The 22660-nt window shown below is 36.7% G+C and overlaps 2 protein-coding genes across 5 annotated transcripts in view; one reads left to right on the top strand and one right to left on the bottom strand.

Annotated features, from left to right (window-relative positions):
• Positions 1–22660, bottom strand: part of LOC145678513 (uncharacterized) — a 224906-nt gene that overhangs the window by 198043 nt on the left and 4203 nt on the right. The gene's annotated exons all lie outside the window — the stretch shown is intronic.
• The window catches only part of LOC145678515 (complex III assembly factor LYRM7), a 39145-nt gene continuing 36034 nt past the window's right edge, over positions 19550–22660 (top strand). Inside the window, exon 1 of the mRNA XM_081748755.1 lies at positions 19550–19684. Coding sequence (XP_081604881.1) covers positions 19658–19684 — 27 coding nt within the window. The 5' untranslated portion in view covers positions 19550–19657. The remainder of the gene's footprint in view (positions 19685–22660) is intronic.

The following is a 22660-nucleotide window of genomic DNA, read 5'->3' as shown; positions in this document are numbered from 1 at the left end:
GGTAGTGTACAGGGATTCATTTCCTCTGTTGTGGTACTTCTTAAGTTTGAGTACACACACACTTCTAGAAAACAGTTGGTTCTACTCAGGTAAACAATTGACGGACATTATTGACCTTATTGAACATATAATGATATGATTAACTCTAAGATTTAGGTATATCAAGAGAAGTATTCTTTAAATTTGGGAAATGTGATAAACAGAATTTTAACATAAGGTGCGAAATTTGAAACAATACATTGAACTTTAGTCACAGCTCATAGTCTAAGATCATTGGTGGTGATTGATTTGAAATCTGATAGCTAACCTTATTGAATCTTATGACTCATAGACGAAAGGCAATACATGCTACAACAGTTTGAAATTTAATCATAAGGTGATGTAATCTGACACTAGCAAAGTTATTGTTAATGCAATTTGATTGGATGATCACTATCTTTCCTGCAATCTGATTGGTTGATCACTATCTTTCGTGCAATCTGATAGGTTGATGAGTTTTAAATCTTTTTCTGCATTCAGTTTTGTTTTAACATTTAAAAAGTTTTTGAATTTTTTTTGTTTGAAACTTTGGTTTGAAATTTTTCGTTTTAAAAATTTTTTGTTTGAAAATTTTCAAAATTTTGTTTGGGATTTTTTCGTTTGAAATTTTTGTTTGAAAATTTTTTTCGTTTGAAATTTTTTGTTTGAAAATTTTTGTTCGAAAATTTTGTTTAAAATTTTTTTGTTTGAAATTTTTCGTTTCCAAATTTTTTGTTTAAAATTTTTTGTTTCAAAATTTTGTTTGAAAATTTTTTCGCTTCAAAATTTTGTTTGAATTTTTTTCGTTTGAAATTTTTTGTTTGAATTTTTTTTCGTTTCAAAATTTTGTTTCAAAGATTTTTGTTCTAAATTTTTGTTTCAAAGTTTGGTTTGACAATTTTAAAAGTTTGTGCACCCATTAGTAAAGAACTGGAACTGTTTAGAACAAAAACCTTTGACAACATTGTGGTGCAATAGTACACGTCAGATCATGATAATGCAACGTCATTAGTTTTTCATCATCGTTCGAGTTAGTATTCATGATAACATCATCATGGCTACTTGTCTGCAGTTTCTAAACACGCGTGATGTGATGAAATCATTTACCAAGATTACTGATTTACAACAGAATGTACCTTATAGAATCTTAGCTAGCCAAATGATCCCTACAAAGTTTGGATTAAGAATCGTAGTGAAGCTTGAAAATGATAAGAATATAATTTTACCAGCAAGATATTTACCCATGGAAGCATCAAAACAAGAAGAACTGCTGCGTTTCTTAAATTCTGGATCTGTATCTTTATGTTACAAAGGATTCTTGGGTCGAAGTCATCAACTTGAATTTAGTACACAGCCAGATTCGTCAGCAATTGTGATGAAATCATGAATTCAAACGTCAGCACATTTCTTTCCAATGACGTCAGCCGTAGTTGTATGAATTTGGTTGGTCGGCATGACGTCAGCAACTGTGATGAAATCATGAATTCAAACGTCAGCACATTCCTTACCAATGACGTCAGCAATAACTATAAACCAGCAAATACAGTGTCATCCCACGAAATCATTTGAGCAAGTGCTTTTCAGGAGGAAAGATGTGTACTTCTAACGATAAAGAGTTCATCTTCGCAAGCTATTATCCAATAAATATATTTCAAACAAAACATGTGATGATTGGTATCAGTGCTAGAACATTTGAACCTGTGATTCGATTGGGCAAAGCAGAACAATTTGGTGTACAACTGACCTGTGAAGAATGGCAAATATTATGTTCACGAATCGACCAAATGAACGATTATTTTCATGATGAGCTAAATGTGACCATAGTCAAATCATTAGGCTCAAATCATGAAGTGGTGCTGCGTACAGTCCTCGAAGAGAAGATGGTGCTGTTACGTAAAAAGAGTACATTTCATGTCCCTCGCAATATGGTGTATCTAACACAAACGGAATGGAACAAATTCATCAGCGTATTTCAGTGTGTGAAACATGCAGTGGAAGTGTGCAACAAAACTAGTATATTCCTGAAACAGTACTATTTTGAAAAATGTGTTATGCATATTGTACAACATGTATCTAGATATTGTGATGGTTGTCAACATCGTTCGTGGGTGAATACCTCTATTGATAAACAGTTTATTTGTGATCAAATGGACATTGAGTTTCCACCAATTGATATTGCATTAGACCTTAAAAGACTTCAACTGGAATTAAAATTATATGCTAAAGACAAACTAGTGCAAGAAGTTCAAAATACATTGTATCGACAATATCCAGAACCACTATCTGGTATGGATGTATGTGGAGTGTAATAAACTGATCCATTTCAATGAATTGTGTTTTTTCATTTCAAGTACAACCCCAGGTTCTGACGTGTACTATTGCACCACAATGTTGTCAAAGGTTTTTGTTCTAAACAGTTCCAGTTCTTTACTAATGGGTGCACAAACTTTTAAAAATGTCAAACCAAACTTTGAAACAAAAATTTAGAACAAAAATCTTTGAAACAAAATTTTGAAACGAAAAAAAATTCAAACAAAAAATTTCAAACGAAAAAAATTCAAACAAAATTTTGAAGCGAAAAAATTTTCAAACAAAATTTTGAAACAAAAAATTTCAAACAAAAAATTTGGAAACGAAAAATTTCAAACAAAAAAATTTTAAACAAAATTTTCGAACAAAAATTTTCAAACAAAAAATTTCAAACGAAAAAAATTTTCAAACAAAAATTTCAAACGAAAAAATCCCAAACAAAATTTTGAAAATTTTCAAACAAAAAATTTTTAAAACGAAAAATTTCAAACCAAAGTTTCAAACAAAAAAAATTCAAAAACTTTTTAAATGTTAAAACAAAACTGAATGCAGAAAAAGATTTAAAACTCATCAACCTATCAGATTGCACGAAAGATAGTGATCAACCAATCAGATTGCAGGAAAGATAGTGATCATCCAATCAAATTGAATTAACAATAACTTTGCTAGTGTCAGATTACATCACCTTATGATTAAATTTCAAACTGTTGTAGCATGTATTGCCTTTCGTCTATGAGTCATAAGATTCAATAAGGTTAGCTATCAGATTTCAAATCAATCACCACCAATGATCTTAGACTATGAGCTGTGACTAAAGTTCAATGTATTGTTTCAAATTTCGCACCTTATGTTAAAATTCTGTTTATCACCATTCCCAAATTTAAAGAATACTTCTCTTGATATACCTAAATCTTAGAGTTAATCATATCATTATATGTTCAATAAGGTCAATAATGTCCGTCAATTGTTTACCTGAGTAGAACCAACTGTTTTCTAGAAGTGTGTGTGTACTCAAACTTAAGAAGTACCACAACAGAGGAAATGAATCCCTGTACACTACCTCATCAAGGACAATCACGTGGTACAACGTCTTGCTTACGTTTATATTTGGCGGGAATAATCAAAACCAATGACGCATTCTCAAATTATCCTACAAAGTTTCAATGTACCAATGTTCTGGACTCCTAATCCCATCATAGGTTAATAACTGATCACGTGATCATACTCATATTTGACAATGATTTACCCAATGAATGAGATACTATCGAATTACCAATTATTGATATGACAATAAGAAATGTACCTCCTCCCAAAATTTAAGATTGGTACGCAAATACACCTGTGTCTTATGAAAAAGTAATAAATCCTGTACTTATTCAATAATAAAGCCGGTCAATAACCTTTAAATTTTGAATATTTGGTCATAAGAGGAACACCAATGGGTCCTAGAAAACGTTTACCGAATGTTGTTATTTGATAATTCCCAAATTTAAAAGGGAACATAAACATATAAAGGTAATAAACCTCTGTACATACCCATATAACGTGCTAAATAGGTGTCAATAACCTCCGAAATTTGATTTTTTGGTAGTTCTTTACCCATGAAAGGGAACGATGTGGACCATCCAAATTTATAGTGGTACATATTGAAGTCCTGTACTATGATACCAAATGCTTATATTAAAAAATTTCTAAAACCGAGTGGATGAGCCAAGATACCCCTCCCAAATTTTTAAAGGGTGCGTCAATGTACCCATGTCTTATGATAGGAAATGAACCCATATACATGACCATATAACCATATAAGGTAATAGAACCTCATCAAAGGGGAGAAATTGGGCAAAAACCAAACACGTGGTACAACGTATTGCTTACGTTTATATTTTGGCAATTTTGTACCCCTAAAGGGAACGAGGTGGACCACCCAAATTTATCATGATACATGTTGAGGCATGTACTATGATACCGAATGCTCAAATTGGAAAATTTCCAAAATTTAAGGGGTTGGCCATGGTACCCCTTCCAAAAATTTAAAGGGTGCATCAATGTACCCATGTCTTATAATAGGAAATGGACCAATATATACATGACCATATAACCATATAAGGTAATAGGACCTCATCCAAGGGGATAAATTGAGCCAAAACCAAACACGTGGTTGTACTAAAATTTGGCAATTGTGTACCCATGAAAGGGAACGAGGTGGACCACCAAAATTTATAGTAATTTATATTAGGGTCCTATACTATAATACCAAACATATAAAAGGGACAATTTCCAAAATTAAAGGGGTGGGTCAAAGTACCCCTCCCGGGTGCACAAATGTACCTATGTCTTATGATAGGAAATGAATCCCCATACGTGACCATATAACGTATAAGGTAATAGGACCTCGTCCAATGGAATAGATTAGGTAAAAAAACGAAACACGTGGTACAACGTATTGCTTACATTTATATTTTGGCAATTTTGTACCCCTAAAAGGGAACGAAATTACATTAATATATATTAGGGTCCTATACTATTATACCGAATGTTTAAATTGGGCAATTTCCAAAATTAAAGGGTGGTCCAAGGTACCCCTCCTGGGGGTGCATTAATATACCCATATCTTATGAAAGGTAATGAACCCCTGTATACGCCCATATAACGATATAGGATAATAACACCTCATCAAAGGTGATAAATTAGGTCAAAAGACCAAACACGTGGTTGTACTAAAATTTTGGCAATTGTGTACCCATGAAAGGGAACAAGGTGGACCACCTAAATTTATAGTGATACATACTAGGGCTCTATACTATTATACCAAATGTTTAAATTGGGCAATTTCTAAAATTGAAAGGGTGGGCCAAGGTACCCCTCCCGGGGTGCACCAATATATCCATGTCTTATGAAAGGTAATAGACTCCTGTATACGCTCATATAAACATATAAGGTAATAGGACCTCATCCAAGGGGATAAATTAGGTCAAAACCAAACACGTGGTACTACGTATTGCTTACGTTTATATTTTGGCCATTTGGTACCCTAAAAGGGAACGAGGTGGACCATCCAAATTTATCATAATACATATTAGGGTCCTATACTATAATACCAAATGTTTAAATTGGGCAATTTCCAAAATTTAAGGGGTGGGCCAAGGTACCCCTCCCAAATTTTTCAATGGGTGCATTAATATACTCATGTCTTATGAAAGGTAATGGACCCCTGTATACGCCCATATAACTATATAGGGTAATAACACCTCATCCAAGGGGATAAATTAGGTCAAAAACCTCCGAAATGTGAATTTTAGGCAATTTTTTACCCATGAAAGGGAACGACATTGACCCCCAATACTGATAGAGGTACATACTGTGGTCCTAGGCTACCATACCAAATTTTTAGATTTGGCAATTTCCAAAATTTAAGGGGTGGGCCAAGGTACCCCTCCCAAATTTTTCAAGGGGTGCATTAATATACCCATGTCTTATGAAAGGGAATGGACCCCTGTATACGCCCATATAACCATATAGGGTAATAACACCTCATCTAAGGGGATAAATTAGGTCAAAAACCCCCGAAATTTGACTTTTTGGCAATTTTTTACCCATGAAAGGGAACGACATAGACCCCCAATACTGATAGAGGTACATACTATGGTCCTACCCTACCATACCAAATTTTTAGATTTGGCAATTTCCAAAATTTAAGGGGGGTGGTCCTATGTACCCCTGCCAAAATTTAGGGGGTGGGCCATGGTACCCCTGCCAAAATTTAGAGGGGGTGGTCCTATGTACCCCTAGGTCATTGACCCCGGCCAGGGACCATGGGTCCTGAGGCAGGGACCCAGGGGCCAAAAAGTTAGGCCAAGTCGCCCCATTACTACTCCATCACATTATAAAGAGGTAAATTTTAATACCCAAAACAATATTCCTACTCTGTTACTTTCTAAAGCATATTATTCAGTGCAGGAATTTCCAAATGATAACGATGTATGAATATGATGTAACGATGTAACAAATTCAACATGTGATGTTTGTTTATAATTTGGTACCACAAATGGTGTAATAAGTTGTAATTACAATTTGCATATATATACATATGACAACTGTAGAACTTATAGGAGATACTCTCCATATTGTAAGTCAAAACAAGCAAAATAAATAAATAACTATTAGGAATAATTTAATTAATACCAAAAATTATTAGAGGGCTTTTTAAGAAAATTTAAAGATGAAGTTAATTGGGAAGGAATCTCATCTAAGTCCAAAATTATCACAAGACTTAATAACAGAGTTTGAAAATAGAGTTAATTGCAAAGAAATCTCATCTTAAAAAATATGTGAAACTTTTATAAGAGAATTCAAAGATAAAATACATTGGTGTTACATTGCTTACGATCAAAAATTATCAAAAGACTTTATAAAGGAGTATGATTATAAGTTTAATGATGATGTTTGGGGAAAGTTGAATAATTCCAGAAATTATCAGAAAGGTTTATTAGAAAATATTCTCGTAAGTTTAAAAAGACTGATTCTTGGAACATTTTGGCAATTAAACATAAGTTAAGTAAACAGTTCATTAGAGATTTTAAAGAAAAATTGGTGTTTCATAACACCATGTGTTACCAGAAGATTTAAGATACTAAAAGCTCTTTTAATTTTAGATTTAAATTTATTAATGGATACTATAAATTGTTCAAATTGTCTTCGTAATAGTATTTATAAAGTTAAAGCCGTACGCAATCATATTTTTTGAAATATATGAAAAAATGTCTGTGATAGTGGATTTGTTTAAATGATAACTCTACAGTATCTGGAAAAAGTCTTCAAATTTTTCCAGACTAGCCCTGAGTGCCTACCAGTTGCCTACTAGTGGAGGCGGACTGCTAATGAATCAGTCCTCCCATGTTCTGTAGGCATGGTGTTCGAGAGTTCCGAGGCAAGATCACCTTCCGCCTATGCTTGCTGTCATCCAGATCCCTGGGATAAGATTCCATAAGCTACTGAGTTACATGGTATGACCACAGCACTGCAGAGTCTAACACAATCCAGGAGCACCAAGGGGCTTGTTCAAATGATCCCCTGCCTACCTCTATTTGACCAACAGCTACCGCCTTCGCGTGCACAGGTACTACACACACGTCGAGATGCTCTCGTATTTCATCCCGGATCCATTTGTACGTGTGAAGTCCATTTGAGTTTGATGAAAACCCATATCTCACAGAGCTCCCTACCTGCCACGGATTAAAAACTGTTACACAGATTCTTCGAATTAGTATTTTTCCCCAGTCCCTCTGCAGGTAGGAATTTGACATTCCCCTGCGTGTACGATCGTCCAAGCAATTCAGGGGACTTTCTCTAATTATGTGGACGTATACCGTACATTATCAGAGCCAATGACTGATCTAGACAGTCTGCCAAACCTGACATGTTTATTTGGGAGCAGCGGTGCCTTGCTCCCCTGGTAGGCTCGCCAAGCAGTACTGGGCTACCTATCTTTCACGTAATTAAATACCACGTACACGTCGTAGCAGAGCTAAATTTCGAACCAAATTGTACGTGTACACCACCATTAGGAGGGACCACCACATGCTCCTTTGGTAGGGAAGTTCAAGCAATACGGAACTTCCTCTATTTACAGTGGATATACACCATAATCACCAGACCGAATGGCTGATGTAGATTGTCTCCCTTCAATGTAGATTATCTCCCCAGGTAATTTCACTAACCTTGGAACGAAAGGTTTTACTACCTCAGCGCGCACACAGTACTCCTGAGATACTAGTGTGCGTTAGGATACTAAGTATCCCATCTCGAACCCGAAAAGCTTTTTAAGGGCAATACCTACATCATCCTCTCGGTAGGGCGTGGTACCTCCCCGTATATCCTACAGTTTGCTACCCACTACCCCTCTTCCTCGCCGTGTTAGAATACCACGTGGTCTTATCTCCCAGACCCAAAGGCACGACTTAGTTGCCCATTTCAGACGATGGCCAAAGCCTTATCTCCGCTGGTAGAGGGGCAGTCTTCACTACCTACCTCGATGACGTCGTGACGGAGTCACCCGTACTCTCGTGAATCCAATGGCAAAGTTACTAGCTTATTTTGAGGGTAACAGAAGCCTTACCTTCGGTAGGTTGCTGACCTGATTTGCTTACTGCTGTCATACAGCAGTTTCGGTACCGGCAGCAGACCTGCCATCAGGCCATCGAGAACTACGAGTTACCCCACTTCCTGTTGGTCTTATTTGGCCTTTCCTACCATAAGACCCGGAATGCTGTGCACATTCGGACATGGCACGAGGGGCTTGGGGCCGGCCATACACATACACAGGAGACATGTCCTAAACCCGTTAAATGTATAAATTGTGGACTCGGTCATCCGACTGATAGTATTGAATTCAGTATTCAAATGAAGCCTACAATATTATATTTAAACCACCGGAAATTTCTTCCGCTTTATACCATTTTTCAGTCAACAAAATTAAAGGTTGTTCTGATATTCAAAAATCTCCATCAGTAACTAACTTTCATTCTTATGTTAGCATGGTATTCTCTATACCTTTGTCTATAGAGAATACTTCAAACAAAATATAGCTCCACGGAAGAAAAGACGAAGCACGCTCGCACGACCCGCTCGGGAGAGTAATACTCCCGCAAGTAAGATTTTTTTGCGTGCTACCTTAGCCAGCTGTTTTACGCACTACCCTAGCCAGTTTTAAGTTAGTCACAAAATTTATATCATGGGGGTAAATGTGGAACAAAACGACTTTTGTGGGGCTTCTAACCCGTTTTTACTACTACTACTACTACTACTACTACTACTACTACTACTACTATTACTTCTACAACTACTTATATGCACAGAAGTAAGTAAATCGTTTTGTTGAGTATTAATTTCATCTTATTTTAATGAAGAAAATGAAAATTAAAAAACTTTCCTTGGGTCGGGTTTGAACCCACTCCAAAAGCGATTTTCTTTACTAACCCGTTTTTTTTAATTTTTTATCCATTTTTATTAACAACTTATAAACATTTACAAAACAATAAAATTACATAAAATGAAGATAACAGGCACAAAAATAGTCTCATTTCACTCTTGTAATAGCTCTTGATCATACTTAGCAAACTCAGGCAATCAGGATATCACCTTAGCGTATTTTGTTAGGAATTACAGCATAAATTCTAAGGTAACTAAGGTGAAAAGGCATTTAACATGGTTCGAAATTATTAGTATTTTAAGCATCCCTAACTCAACCTAATTTTGATTTTCGAGTTTTGCGGCTTAGTCGTTTAAAGCAATCCTCAACCTAACCTATCCAACCTTACTTCTCGTTTTCAAGGCAAATATATTTCTAAACACTTCTGCAAAACCTTACTTCTCGGCGTTTTCAGCTTTGGTACCGAAAGTTCACGGCGCCGTCATCTATGGATACAGTTTTAATACTTCGAATTTAATGAAGAAAATTTTACCGTTAACCTAACATAAAATTGAATATCTCCCTTATTAACTGAGATACATCAATGACTCGGGTCGCGTTTGAAAGTTATTAGAATGTCCCATAACGTTTGTTTCAGGATGTTTTTTTCCATAGACATAGCCGTTTCAAAGTTATTTGCCATAAAATTTAAAAAAAATAATTGGAAAATTATCATTTCTCTACTTTGAGCGGCCATATTTAAAAATGACGGCAATAGAAGAAAAACTTTTATACTTACAATAAAAGCCCAATATAATTTCTGATAAATAAAAGAAGAACGAAGTTTTTATTTTGAATAGTAAGGAAGTTATAAAATTTTAAATTTGGTAAGTGGAAATTCGTTGGTGGCCATATTGATGACGTCATAGAAAAAACTACCCGGAATTCAGAATGTCTACCCAAGTTTTCTTTACTTGTTTTTGATTGTAGATACCAGATCCGAAGAGAACAGCTGTCAGACATGCCAATTCCTACGGGACCTTTAGCCAGGGCCTGGACTATATAGCATAGTAACATGTAATGCACTGTATTTGCGGCCAACCGCATAACAGCATTATTCTTACAATTTCTTTGAAAGAGCTAAATATCTGGTTTTAATAATGTTCGAACATGCACCATATTTGGGACAGTACGACAAATTTTACTAATTTCTGATAACAATTCCAAATTTCTGTTGTTGCAGTACAATTTGTTAAACGATGTTCTATATCATCTACTTGACCACATTGCATGCAACTGTCAGTATATCCGAATTTTAAACGATGTCTTTTGGAATTTGTGTCAACTATATCATTTACTACAGCATACCACATTGATTGAAGTAAAGTTTCGACATAAGATGAAAATTCATTCTGCCATACTTGTGTCCAATTTACATCAGGGCACATCCATTTAGTTGTTAATTTAGAGAGCGAAAGTTGAAGATTTTTGAAGAGTTTTATGTACAGAAACTTAACCGATCTCAACTGATTGTCTTGTACCCAGCAATAGAATAAAGGTACTCACACACAACGTCTTTATAATACCAGAAAGAATTTGGAATTACTTGAATATTAACTGGCAAATTAATTCCAATGTTTTTAGCAAGAGTTTTGAGAATATCGAAACTTATTCCAGCAGAATCATTCACTATGCTCTGAATGCATCTATGACTGAAAACGCTTTGGCTTTGCATTCGACATGGACAAAACGAAGACCACCATTTTTCTTAGGTAAGCACGTGTACGGATACATTACACGAAAAACATATCCATACCAAAGAAACCAATTACCTACGGTTGTAAGTTTCTTTGCTAATATATTGGGCATTGGAAGAATCTGTGAAATATACCATATTTTAAAATGCATGATTATGAATGAAATATACACGTGATAATACGCACAACTGGCGTGACTTATTCGTCTGTAGAACTTCACGTACCTTATCAAGCAATATATTATAATTTCAATCTATAGTATCTCTAATTCGAGAATTAAAGTTAACACCAAGAATTTTCAAATATGAAGATACAGTTATCCATCTACTCTACTTTGCTGTGTTCGTGTGCCATGCGTGAGATGTTGAGTTTTCTTACATTAATTATCGCACCAGAATATGCTGTATATTCATTCAAACAACCTTGTAATGTAGAGAGATCTAAAGGATTATTAAGAAAAACAGTTACATCAGGGGTACCCACAAGGGGGGCTATGACGCAAACTGCGTCATTGAAATATTTGGGGAGAGGGTAAAAATCTATATAAATATGTTTGAGGGTGTGTAAAAATTAATCGAAAAGATTTTTTTCATGGAAGAACACCTACGGATAGACAATTTAGGGGGGTGCGTCATGGACATGAGGGGGTGGGCAACACTGGTTACATCATCTGCATAGCTACACACTTTCAGAGTTCGACTGTTGAAAGTAATACCTTGAAGGCTATTATGTATATTGTCTAAAAACGGACGTAACGATATTACAAACAATGCCATACGTAATGGGCATCCTTGACGTACACTTCTTCTAATAAACTGGCTCCGTAAAGTAAACATTAATTTTTAACTTAATTTGAGCTTCATCATAAAGCACGCAAATCCACTTAATAAATCTTGAGCCGAAGAAAGTTTACTTAATACTAGCCACAAGTATTCGCGATTAACCCTACCAAATGCCTGATGGAAATCAATTGACAAAAGAACATTATTTCTTAAAAGGTTAGTCGAACCACCTCATAGGCCTCTTACAAGATAGCAAGTTGAGTCCGTTTCTTTTCAATCTTTACATACTGATTTATTCAATATTTGTACTAATCCAGTCCAAATAGTTAGCTTTACTGATGACCTACTTGGCTTAACACCTCATTTAGACATTGAACGGAAGAAAATGGAACTCTTTCTTCAAACACCAATCTCCTGATCTACTCAAAATGGATTCAAGATAAACTGAAAAAAAAAATCTAAGTTCATATTTTTTCTCGTAGGAAACACCTTCCTCCCATCACCATGACTATTAAAACTTCAGCTTTCCAATGACCTTCAGTTAAATATTTAGGATTATTCCTTGATAAGAAATTAAGTTGGAGATGCCATCAAATTATTTAATATGGAAAATAAATAAATTTTCTCTATTATTTCGTTGTATTTCGTGTAGAAATGGTGCTTTCAACATGCCAGTCCCTTGACTCTTAAAACAATGTGTGATAGATGATTTCTTTATGGCAAAATTTTCTATTCTCATATTATGAATTATTTCTACTCGAGACTGAAATGAACTGTTTTCGATTTGGTTAGAATTATCTTCTCCCAACCTCTACCACCTCGTGATAAAAATTCCTTCAGTGCACGATTCGATTTCTGCCATTTTTGATACACTTTGCTATTAAAATTGTTTACTTGCTGGTGAATGTACTCATTTTCATCTGTGTTTTTCTTCTCCAGTCACAGTCTGCTCCAGACATATGTTGCAACTGCAGCATGCTTGTCAGTTAGGGTTCTTTTCTCACGCCAAATATCAAACAGCTCTCTCCGGGTATCGTATACAGATATCGTATCTAAAATTATTAAACACATCATCAGGTTGCAGTTTTCTGCAGCTAATGTCACTATTATTGTATACGAGGACATTCATTTATTGCACATAAATAAATTTCGAGGCTGATATAGGTGTTCATTGTTTTCCCTTAAAATGCAATATCACATATCTTCGTGTACAAACAGCAACTTCCGATGTTGTACGCAAGCTACTTGTGGTAAACGCATTAAATTTTTCCGTCAATTTGTACTTCAATCATAGTACATCTCTGCAGCATCAAATGCAGCAGTTCTCGATTCCTAATAGTCCAGCAAGCGTTGAGCAAGATGGGTTAACTTTGACCCTCTAAATCTGACCAACATTAATAATACCTGCTGCTGTATCACAGCCCGTCTTTTATACGTGCAAACCTATTTTCCTGCAGAACGTCATATTTTTCTACTGTTGTTCCCGTCATCTGTGATTTCTTTGTGACTCGTTACGGGTACAATGGGTGCAATTCCAACGTACTTGATTTTGCACTTTTGCACAGCTAGATTGCGCATTTCACCCAGTGTGCGACGAATCGAAGGAGCGCGGACCGAAACGAGGTCCTCTCTGCTATGTTGTAGTAACTTCAAAACCCCGACTCTACATATTTGTTTCGATTCGACGAAACCCTAGCACTGGTGGCAATCCTTCGACGCGTCGCTATATCGTCGATCGACATTTAGCTGCAAGTGGATCACTATGTGTTGGCGACGTTTACGGCATGGGGATAAATTGCCAGCATCATTATCGATCTTCGAAGATGAGTTCGCTATTTGCCAGGCTTCATTATATATTAGGCATCATAACATAACATCTTCATGCATCTGCAAAGATTCTCTTAGTGTACTTCAGGTCATGAATAATATCCACTGGAATGCAAAACTTAATTGGACTATCCTCAATATCAAATATCTTTACTAATCTCTGGTGACTAAAATCCACAGTGTCTAGTTTCTTTTCATGTGTTCGAAATGGGATTAGAACATGGTGATACTATACACCTCGCCGCAAAGAGTGCGGGTACAGACAACAATTTGAGAATTGACAAATGGGAATCATGCATTCATTCTTTAAATTCAATTATGTTTACGAAGGAGTTGAAATATTGTTGTTGTTCAGAGTAGTGTTAATATGGATATTTTTCAAAATGGTGAGAAAAGTTTCGCGGATTTGGAGTTCGAAACTGAAGATTACTACATAAGTTTATCGTATATTACTACTATATTTGTTTCTGCAATTATCAAGTGCATAACTTTAATACTTTATAATTGTTACTACTACTAATATTCCCACCTAAAATCCTGTTTTGGTTCTTGGGTCTAGCCTAGAAAGATTTGCTAGGATTTCGGGGGGAATATGCCCTCTCTGCTCCCTCCAAACAGGAATAGAAAAAAATATTTCTGGTCTAAGGTCTCTGGTCGATTACGCAGATTAAAATTTGTGTTTTCTCATTTGGGCATTTTTTTAGAGTCATGCCTCTGTCCTCCTTTGTATTTGCAAATGAAAAATGTTATTTTTGTCGCATTTTTATCGTAGGCTGAAGGGCTATGAATCCTGCAAGTTACATTCCAATCGCACAATTACTTCTAGGCTAGACCCAAGAACTGACGCATAGATTTTACTGGGGAATATGCCCCCTATGCTCCCTCCAAATACGAAAAGAAAAATACTAAAAATTATTTGTGCACTAAAGACGTTACGTAGATTAAAATTTGAGACTTTTATTCCATTTGGACAATTTTTCGGCTATGTCCCGTGTCCTCCCTTTGTATGTGCAGTCTAGTGCTGTCGAATTTTTATGACATTCGTGGTTTTCGGTTTTTCAGAAAACCGATTTTGATAACCGAAAACCGCAAATGCCGTTTTCAAAACCGAAAATGCAAAGGCGGTTTTCGAAACCGAAACTGTAAAAGTGGATTTCCAAACGGAAACCGCAAAAGCTCTTTTCGAAAGCGAAAGCAGCCCGAAACCATGTTTGCGGTTTTATAAGGGAAACCATGTTTGTCCTTTTCAAAGCAAAAACAATGTTTGCTGTTTTTAATTACACCTTTTAACAATTGTGAAAGCATCTATCAAAGAGACAAATGTATTGATTTATATGTGTTTTAACTTTTTTTATTTGCTCCAAGACTATTATGGTAATATCTGCAGCTGTGTAAGGGATAGTTCGATGGTTGTACAAGTCACAGCTAAATTAGGGTTGCCATATTTTAAAATCAGAAAAGTGAAGGGATCTAAACCGTAAGTACTGATGTGAACTTGTGTGTTACAAATGCTGACTTGGGATCCTTAGCACTTTCTTCAGTTATTTCTTTGATGACATTTCCAATGTACTTTTCGACTGCAGAGAAGCAAATTGGACCCAACCTGATTTTTATATATTTTGTAAAGTAGACCACGAGAAACACGAATATGAAGGAATTTTGACATTCCGAATTTCGGAACTCGAGATATTCGAACATAAAGTGACCAGGTAAGCAAAAAGGACCCCATTTGATTTTTATATGTTTTGTAAACTAGACCAAAATGAGCAATAATCTGAAGACATTTTGACATTCCGACTTTTCGAACTCGAGATACTAGAACTTATAACGAAGAAAGTTCTGTCGCTTTTTGACCTATCACCTTAGAGCATCGGTATGTTACCTAAGACCTAAGACGTACCTAGAATAGTACCTATCACTATCAACGACCTTCTGCCAACGTTCGGGATTTGCATGGATTCCTTCGCGGTAGAACTTGGTTTGCCCTGAAGCGAAGAAGGTATCAAGTGCATTTTGCACCTCTACTATGGAGTTGAACTGGAGTCCTCTAAGGCGAGTGTCCAAGGAATGGAACATGTGATAATCGGACGGTGCAATGTCCGGGGAGTATGGCAGATGCAATAGTGTTTCCCATCCAAGGCGTAGGATGGTATCCCGGGTCATTCTAGCCACGTGGGGTTTAGCATTGTCCCGTAACGGTTCAATCCCTCCAGGGATTTTCTTGAACACGGCTCTACTGCTGACAATAGACAGTTGCATTGATGTTCTGCTCTGACCAGCCGGTAGCACTTCCCGTTGCACGATTTTGTGAGCAGCCCACCAAATACACAGAAGGACTTTCTGCTGCATTGCTGGCTTCAGCTTTTTTGGAACTGGTTCATGGGATTTTAACCAATGATAACGACGACGTGGAGCTTGGTACAGGACCCACTTCTCACCACATATCAACATCCTGTCCAGAAATGGCTCCTTCCTCAGACGAAACACCAAAGAAATACAGGTGTCTGCTCGCGTAAACTTCTGGCCCGGAGTCAAATCATGTGGGACACATAGACCCAAGTTATAGTGCTTTCCAAGTTGATGGAGGTGCTGCCGAATGGTTTCTCCGCTCACATTGAATGTTAGCCTCAGTTCCTCACATGTCTGTCCACTGATCGGCTCAATTGCTACCTGAAGATCATTTTGTACATGTGTTGGTCTTCGGCACGTGTGGTGTGTCTTTCGTGAGTGTTTCATCATCGTCCTTAAACATGCTAAACCACCCTTGCACTGTCTGCGTAATCACAACACCCTCACGAAAGGCCTGAGATATCTTCCGTCCCGCTGCAGTGGCGTTTGACCTAAGTTCTACTCTTACAGCATGCACGCCCTTATGACGCTCTGTTTAGGTTCCATATTCACTCTGTCCTTACACAAGTTCACGTTGTAACTGAACTGCCACAACCAGGTAGAATGTTGAATATATCCACATCAACAACTGACCTTCGCCTTATCTCCATCGCATTCAACTCACGGTGTGAGGGCCAATTGAACACAGATCTCCACAAAAAGCGAAAGATCTTTCTTGGTTACCTTTATATATCTCACAGGACATAATATGTTTCGTATAGAGAATATTGTGTTTTTTTTTTTTTTTCATATAGATAGATTGCTTCTATATTAAACTTTAAGTTTTAATATCTCGAGTTCCGGAAGTCGGAATGTCAAAACTCCTTCAGATTCATGTTCTTCGTGATCTAGTTTACAAAATTTATAAAAATCAGGTGGAATCCGGTTTACTCCCCTGGTCACTTTATGTTCGAATATCTCGAGTTCCGAAATTCGGAATATCAAAATTCTTTCAGATTCGTGTTCCTCGTAGTCTAGTTTACAAAATATATAAAAGTAAGGTAGGGTCCAGTTTGCTTCCGTGGTCACTTTTTGATCGAATACCTCGAGTTCCGAAATTCGGAATATCAAAATTCCTTCATATTCGTGTTTCTCGTGGTCTAGTTTACAAAATACATAAAAATCAGGTGGGGTCCAGTTTTCTCACATGGTCACTCCATGTTCGAATATCTCGAGTTCCGACATTCGAAATGTCAAAATTCCTTCAGATTCGTGTTCCTCGTGGTCTAATTTACAAAATATATAAAAATCAGGTGAGGTCCAGTTCGCTTCCCTGCATCCTACTTTTCAAACGAAACGGTTTTCCAGAGTGTACATTTTGCTTTAAACTGTGTTCTACCCTGGCTAACAAACGTAAATTCGCTTCTGTAAGTCTTTAAAGTTACCGGTACACTTGAAATTGTCGTTCGGCATTCTTATAGCTTATGAAGGCATGAATAATTCAAGTATGTTTGTCACAACATTTACAAACGAATATTCATTCGTATAGAACCTCCAAGACATTACATTAAAAACACATGAACTACACAAAGAAAACCATTGTGCATTAGACCAGATGTCTTATTAGCAAATGGCCCTGTACACACGCACTGCTCAGATAGCCCAGAGCCTGAGCCTGAGCGCGAGTCCAAATTTAACACAATCGCGATTAAGATTGTCAGAGGTGTAGCGGTTTAGGTTGAATATACCAACACTTTACCAACAAGACCACTAAGTCGTCTTAGATTTTTCTCCAATCCCCAAAAGCGGGTGGTTTTTCGTGATTAAGTTATGTTTAAGCGGGAGACGAATATAGAACCTGAAAATCGGATGGTACCCGCTAAAATTGGGTAATAACTAATAAGCCAACACTAAGCTAAATAGAGAATAAGGTATATCCCTATTTAAGATCACTACACATGCAACTCATGAAATTCAATATGAAATCTCATCCACTTAGACTGAGATCTTTTATATTATTATTACTCTTTCCCCTTTCTTTTAAATAGTTCTTTCACTCTTTCTTTTGTTAACAAAACAGCAAGATCCTTGACCACCTCCCTTTATTAAAAAAAAGAAAAAAGAAAAGAAAAGAAAGAAAGAAAATCTCGATCGCAATATACAATTTTATTGTTGATTTATTGCCTCTCCGATAAATGTGAATGTTGTGGTTTTGCATGTGTTGACTGGTTTCTTATCGCAAGTCCCAGACATCTGCAATAGTTTATACGTAAAGGAAACACCGGTCATGTTTTATTCTGTATCTTTTTATTTCCCAATAACGATAGCCGTGCCTCTTTGTGAGAAATTGCAACTTATTTTTTTTTTTTTACTCTGCCAAATGTAAAAGTGTACTCACCAAGAATTTTCCTACACTTTAAGACAATTTAAGAAAAAAAAATTCTTTCTCCTCTGCAAATGTTGAGCATTTTTCCCTACGTCGAGGGAAATTTCCCTCCGTCTGGCAACTGTGAGACGGAGTGGGGAAATATTCTTTGCTGTTTTCTTGTCCTTACTTGATATTAATGCTGTCGAATTTTTGTGACATTTGCGGTTTTCAAAACCGAAACCGCACAAGTGGTTTTCAAAACCGACATATCGGTTTTATGAAATTTCACTTTTTTTTTTCAAAAACCGGTTTTCGGTTTTTTCAAAAACCGATTTCGACAGCACTAGTGCAAACGGATTTTTTTCTTTCGCATTCTTATTGTAGGGTGGAGGGCTCTGAATCCTGCAAGTTTCGTTGCAATCGCTGAACTCCTTCTAGGCTAGACCCAAGAGCCGAACCGTATTCTTTTATGGGGGCTTTTAGAGGCAATGTCCCCTCTACTCCCTGTATATAGGGATAGAAAGAAAAAATGAAAACTATTTTTCTAAGGACGTTACACGGATTAAAATTTGTGACTTTTATTCCATCTGCACTTTTTTTTTTTTTTTTTTTAGGATCTTGCCGCCCGTTCCACTTTTATGGAAAATGAGAAATGTTAATTTTTTTCGCATTTTTATCGTACGTTAAAGGGCTATGGATTCTGCAAGTTCCATTCTAATCGCTCAACTTCTTATGGCTAGAGCCAAGACACGAACGAAAGGATTTTATTTGAGAATATGACTCCTATGTTCCCTGCTAATAGGAATAGAAAAATTGAAAATTATTTTTATTCTCAGGACGTTACACAGATTAGAATTTGTTTTATCTGTTTTAGGAAATTTTTGAGTCATGCTCCGTGCCCTGCTTATATGCGTAAAGAGTTTCTTTTTAAAATCGTAGGCTGAAAAGCTATGAATGCAGCAAATTTCGTTTCAATCATTCAACTGCTTGAAGGCTAAACCAAGAGCGGAACCCCTACCCCAAGAATTGCACGGGAATGTCTTTGAGTCTCTTATTTGTGTATTAAGTACGATTTCTTCTCTTAGCTTGTAGTGATATTTTTTTTTTTTTTTTACAAATGGACTTCCCTCAAGAGTCGCCACTGAATAGGATTTTTTAAAAAAAATAATCTTTCGCAATGATCTAGGTCTATCAGATGCGCCCACTGATGTCCAACCCTCAATATTTGTTTACCAGCCTTTTTTTAACGTAGAACTTTGGGTTAAAACAGAATGGAAATTAATATAATAGATGAAAACAAAAAGAATAATACCGGTACCTTAATCTTATCTGTATCTGGCAACAATGTAAATAAACGGCAATGGCTGGCAATGCGCTAAGACGAGAGGTAAAAATCTTCAATGAACATTTCGTTGTGGTAGTTTAAGTTAATGTATAGTAGGGTTCATGTCTTTCATTAGTTGCGTATAATAATAATAATAATAGTTTTTTTCTTTTGTGTTACAATAGGATAGCATATATTTAACTGGGTAGGATCTGGTACACGGTGGTTTGTTGGGTAAACTTCACAATACCCGCTCCAGCTGCACGTCGACAAGTAAAACCGCTTTAAAAGAGTATAGTAGAGAGGATAGGGATTAGTAGGATACAGTAGGGGGTTCACTCGAGCAGATGGTTCTACCAAATAGAAAATTTATAGGCAAAATACGATGTGAAGGAAATAGAGTTGAAATACGTTATTACTCTCATTGCACGGTGCAGGGATGCAAATAAGCAAGAAAATTTTACTCGCCCAAGATAAAAGCTACTAGCCACATCTCACAAAGAAATCATTTACTTATCTTCTGTATGGTACTAAATACTCGCCCGCACCGACAAACCACTCGCCCCGGGCGAGTAGGCGACTGGTTATTTGCATCCCTGTGTGTGTTCTTTCACTACCCTCGTTTATGCGTATACCACCGTCGCTGACGCGCCTGCTCCCTATGGAAGTATCCCGTCGCTTACACTAGCCCCCCTGCGGCGCTCCTAATCTGCCTCGGTTAGATAGCATTCGTGCTTTCTAGTGGCTACCTAGCACAAATTGGTTCGTATTTTATGCCGTATATCCACACTATATACTGAGTCGTCCTCAAGTCAATCTGCAAGTACAGACTTGTTCAAATTATTATACGCGACATTCAGTTTCTGAATATTTTACTGTTTTTACAATATTATGTGAGAAAACACGTTCGAACTTAGTCAGTGTACTGCTTTGTAACTATATTCTAATTTCTAGTGGGTGTTTCACCCGTTCTTCAATACCAATAAAGCAGATGCGTGCGTCACATTCAAATATAATTACTATATGGTGTGTATGTCCTAATTGGAAACAAAAGATGAGATGGAATACGGGAGGGTTCTAGAACACAGGTCCTCACAAATAGGTTAATAGCTAGGTTGGTTCTTTTTCGTACCAAAATTAATTATTTAATTCACGTAGTATTGCCGAGCGAGCGTTAGCGAGTGAAGGCGGGTTAGAGCCACACAGGGCACGTTTTTTCTGTCTTTATTACAGCTAAGTGGGAAGGGGGACCCATGTTCTAGAAGTTTGCCATTCAACTCAGCATCATGATATCACAAATTGTTGATCTCCTCGATCAATTGATGTTGGGTTGTAATGTGCTTCTCCTTTAGCTTTTCCTCCATGAACCTCCAAAGGTTTTCAATTGGGTTCATATCAGGATTATTGCCCGGCCACCCAAGAACACTAATTTTGTTGTCCTCCAAGAATTTTGTCAGCTTTGGCCCGATGGCATCGGGCTCCATCATGCGTAAAGATGAATTGTGCGTCATCAAATCAGACTGCAGTCTGGGGAAACAGTTCTTCTTGAAGAACTTGTAGGTGTTGGTAGTGCTTCATTGTTTCCTCTACCATATACAATCACCCAGGCCCTAAGACAGATATCACATCCCAGAGCGTGACGGAAGTAGGATGCTTCACGGTTTGTTGGAGACATTCCAACTTGAATTCCTCCCCAGATCGACGTCGCACATATTGTGAACATTTATCAGATACGAAGACACAAGATTAATCGCTGAAACACTATTCTCCAATCTTCAGCAGTCCAGTGTGTCTAGTGTCTAGTCCTCGTGTCCATTCGATGCGCTTCTTTGCCATGATTGGATATTTTTTTGCTTTCTATCTTGGCCTGCGTGCTCCTCAACACAAACAATCCTTCGAACACTTTCAGGCGAAATGTCTGCACCATACTCAATGATTTTTATGCTTAAGTATCTAGAAGTTGTGTTTCTGTTTCCCAAAGCCAATCTTTTTAGTTTTTTGATATTTCTTAGCGATAGCTTTGGTTTTCACTCACATTTCCCAACCCTATTTTTTTTCTTGCTCATTGCAACAGAGATCCTACTCACAGATTTTTGTTCTATCCCAACTCTACTAGCAGTTTGTCGTTGTGTATATCTTCCTTGCGGAAGAAGTGTTTTGATAACTTCCACTTTACGCGGAGAAAGGTCCCTGCTTTTCCAATTGTGCCGCAATTACAGAACTTCACAGATTAAAAGATTAATACACAAAACACGTCACGATCACTTTTAACTGGGCCATTCGAACTGTTGAACGCTTTGAATGTGGTAACTGCTTACGACTGCAACCACAACACTTCAGATTGTATCTTGTTGCTAGAAACCACAATAGTTGTCTACAACTGAAACACCACTTTCAGACCCCCCCCACTAATATCATGTGCTGCTCAGCGATATCACCATTGGGACATTCCATGTGAAATCTACCAATGAAATGACAAAATCTGACCTGACGATCTTAGATTTTTGTAAAAATTGGTGCACAGCTTTACTACAGTGGGAGATGAAAATATCCCAAATATTACTTCTCTCCTGCTGAAAATGTCCCCGTACAGGGTGTTCAAAAATTTAAAAAAAAAAAAAAAAACGGCATTTTTTCAGTTACAGTGATTATTAAAAATTGTCATAAAGTGGTTAATATGTGCACTAGAGACATGAAACAAACACCATTGGAAAGCTCAAAGATTGCTCTATAAGTTGTACTATATTGAAAGAAACCTGTAAAATAAAAAATAACACTTCAAAAATTAAAATAAAAATTTGAATTTTGAACTTCGCAAAGAAATGTTCGTGTGAATTTGTTCAAAATTGTTTAGATTGTAGTCTCATATGTGTACTAAAATACCACAAAGTTGCATTTTGGGCACTCAGTGGGATCCGATTCAAAAGTCAACATAAACCAAGCATTGCACGATATTGACCATGTGAATATCTTAATTCAGATCGATAACCATTTACCTGTAGCTATTTATCTGCAGCATCAAAGGAATTTATATTCAAT

The sequence above is a fragment of the Thermobia domestica genome, chromosome 2, assembly GCF_964235325.1.
Source record: "Thermobia domestica chromosome 2, izTheDome1.hap1.1, whole genome shotgun sequence".
Taxonomy (NCBI): domain Eukaryota; kingdom Metazoa; phylum Arthropoda; class Insecta; order Zygentoma; family Lepismatidae; genus Thermobia; species Thermobia domestica.
The sequence above is the reverse complement of the archived record's forward strand: the minus strand, read 5'-3'. Positions and strand labels throughout refer to the sequence as shown.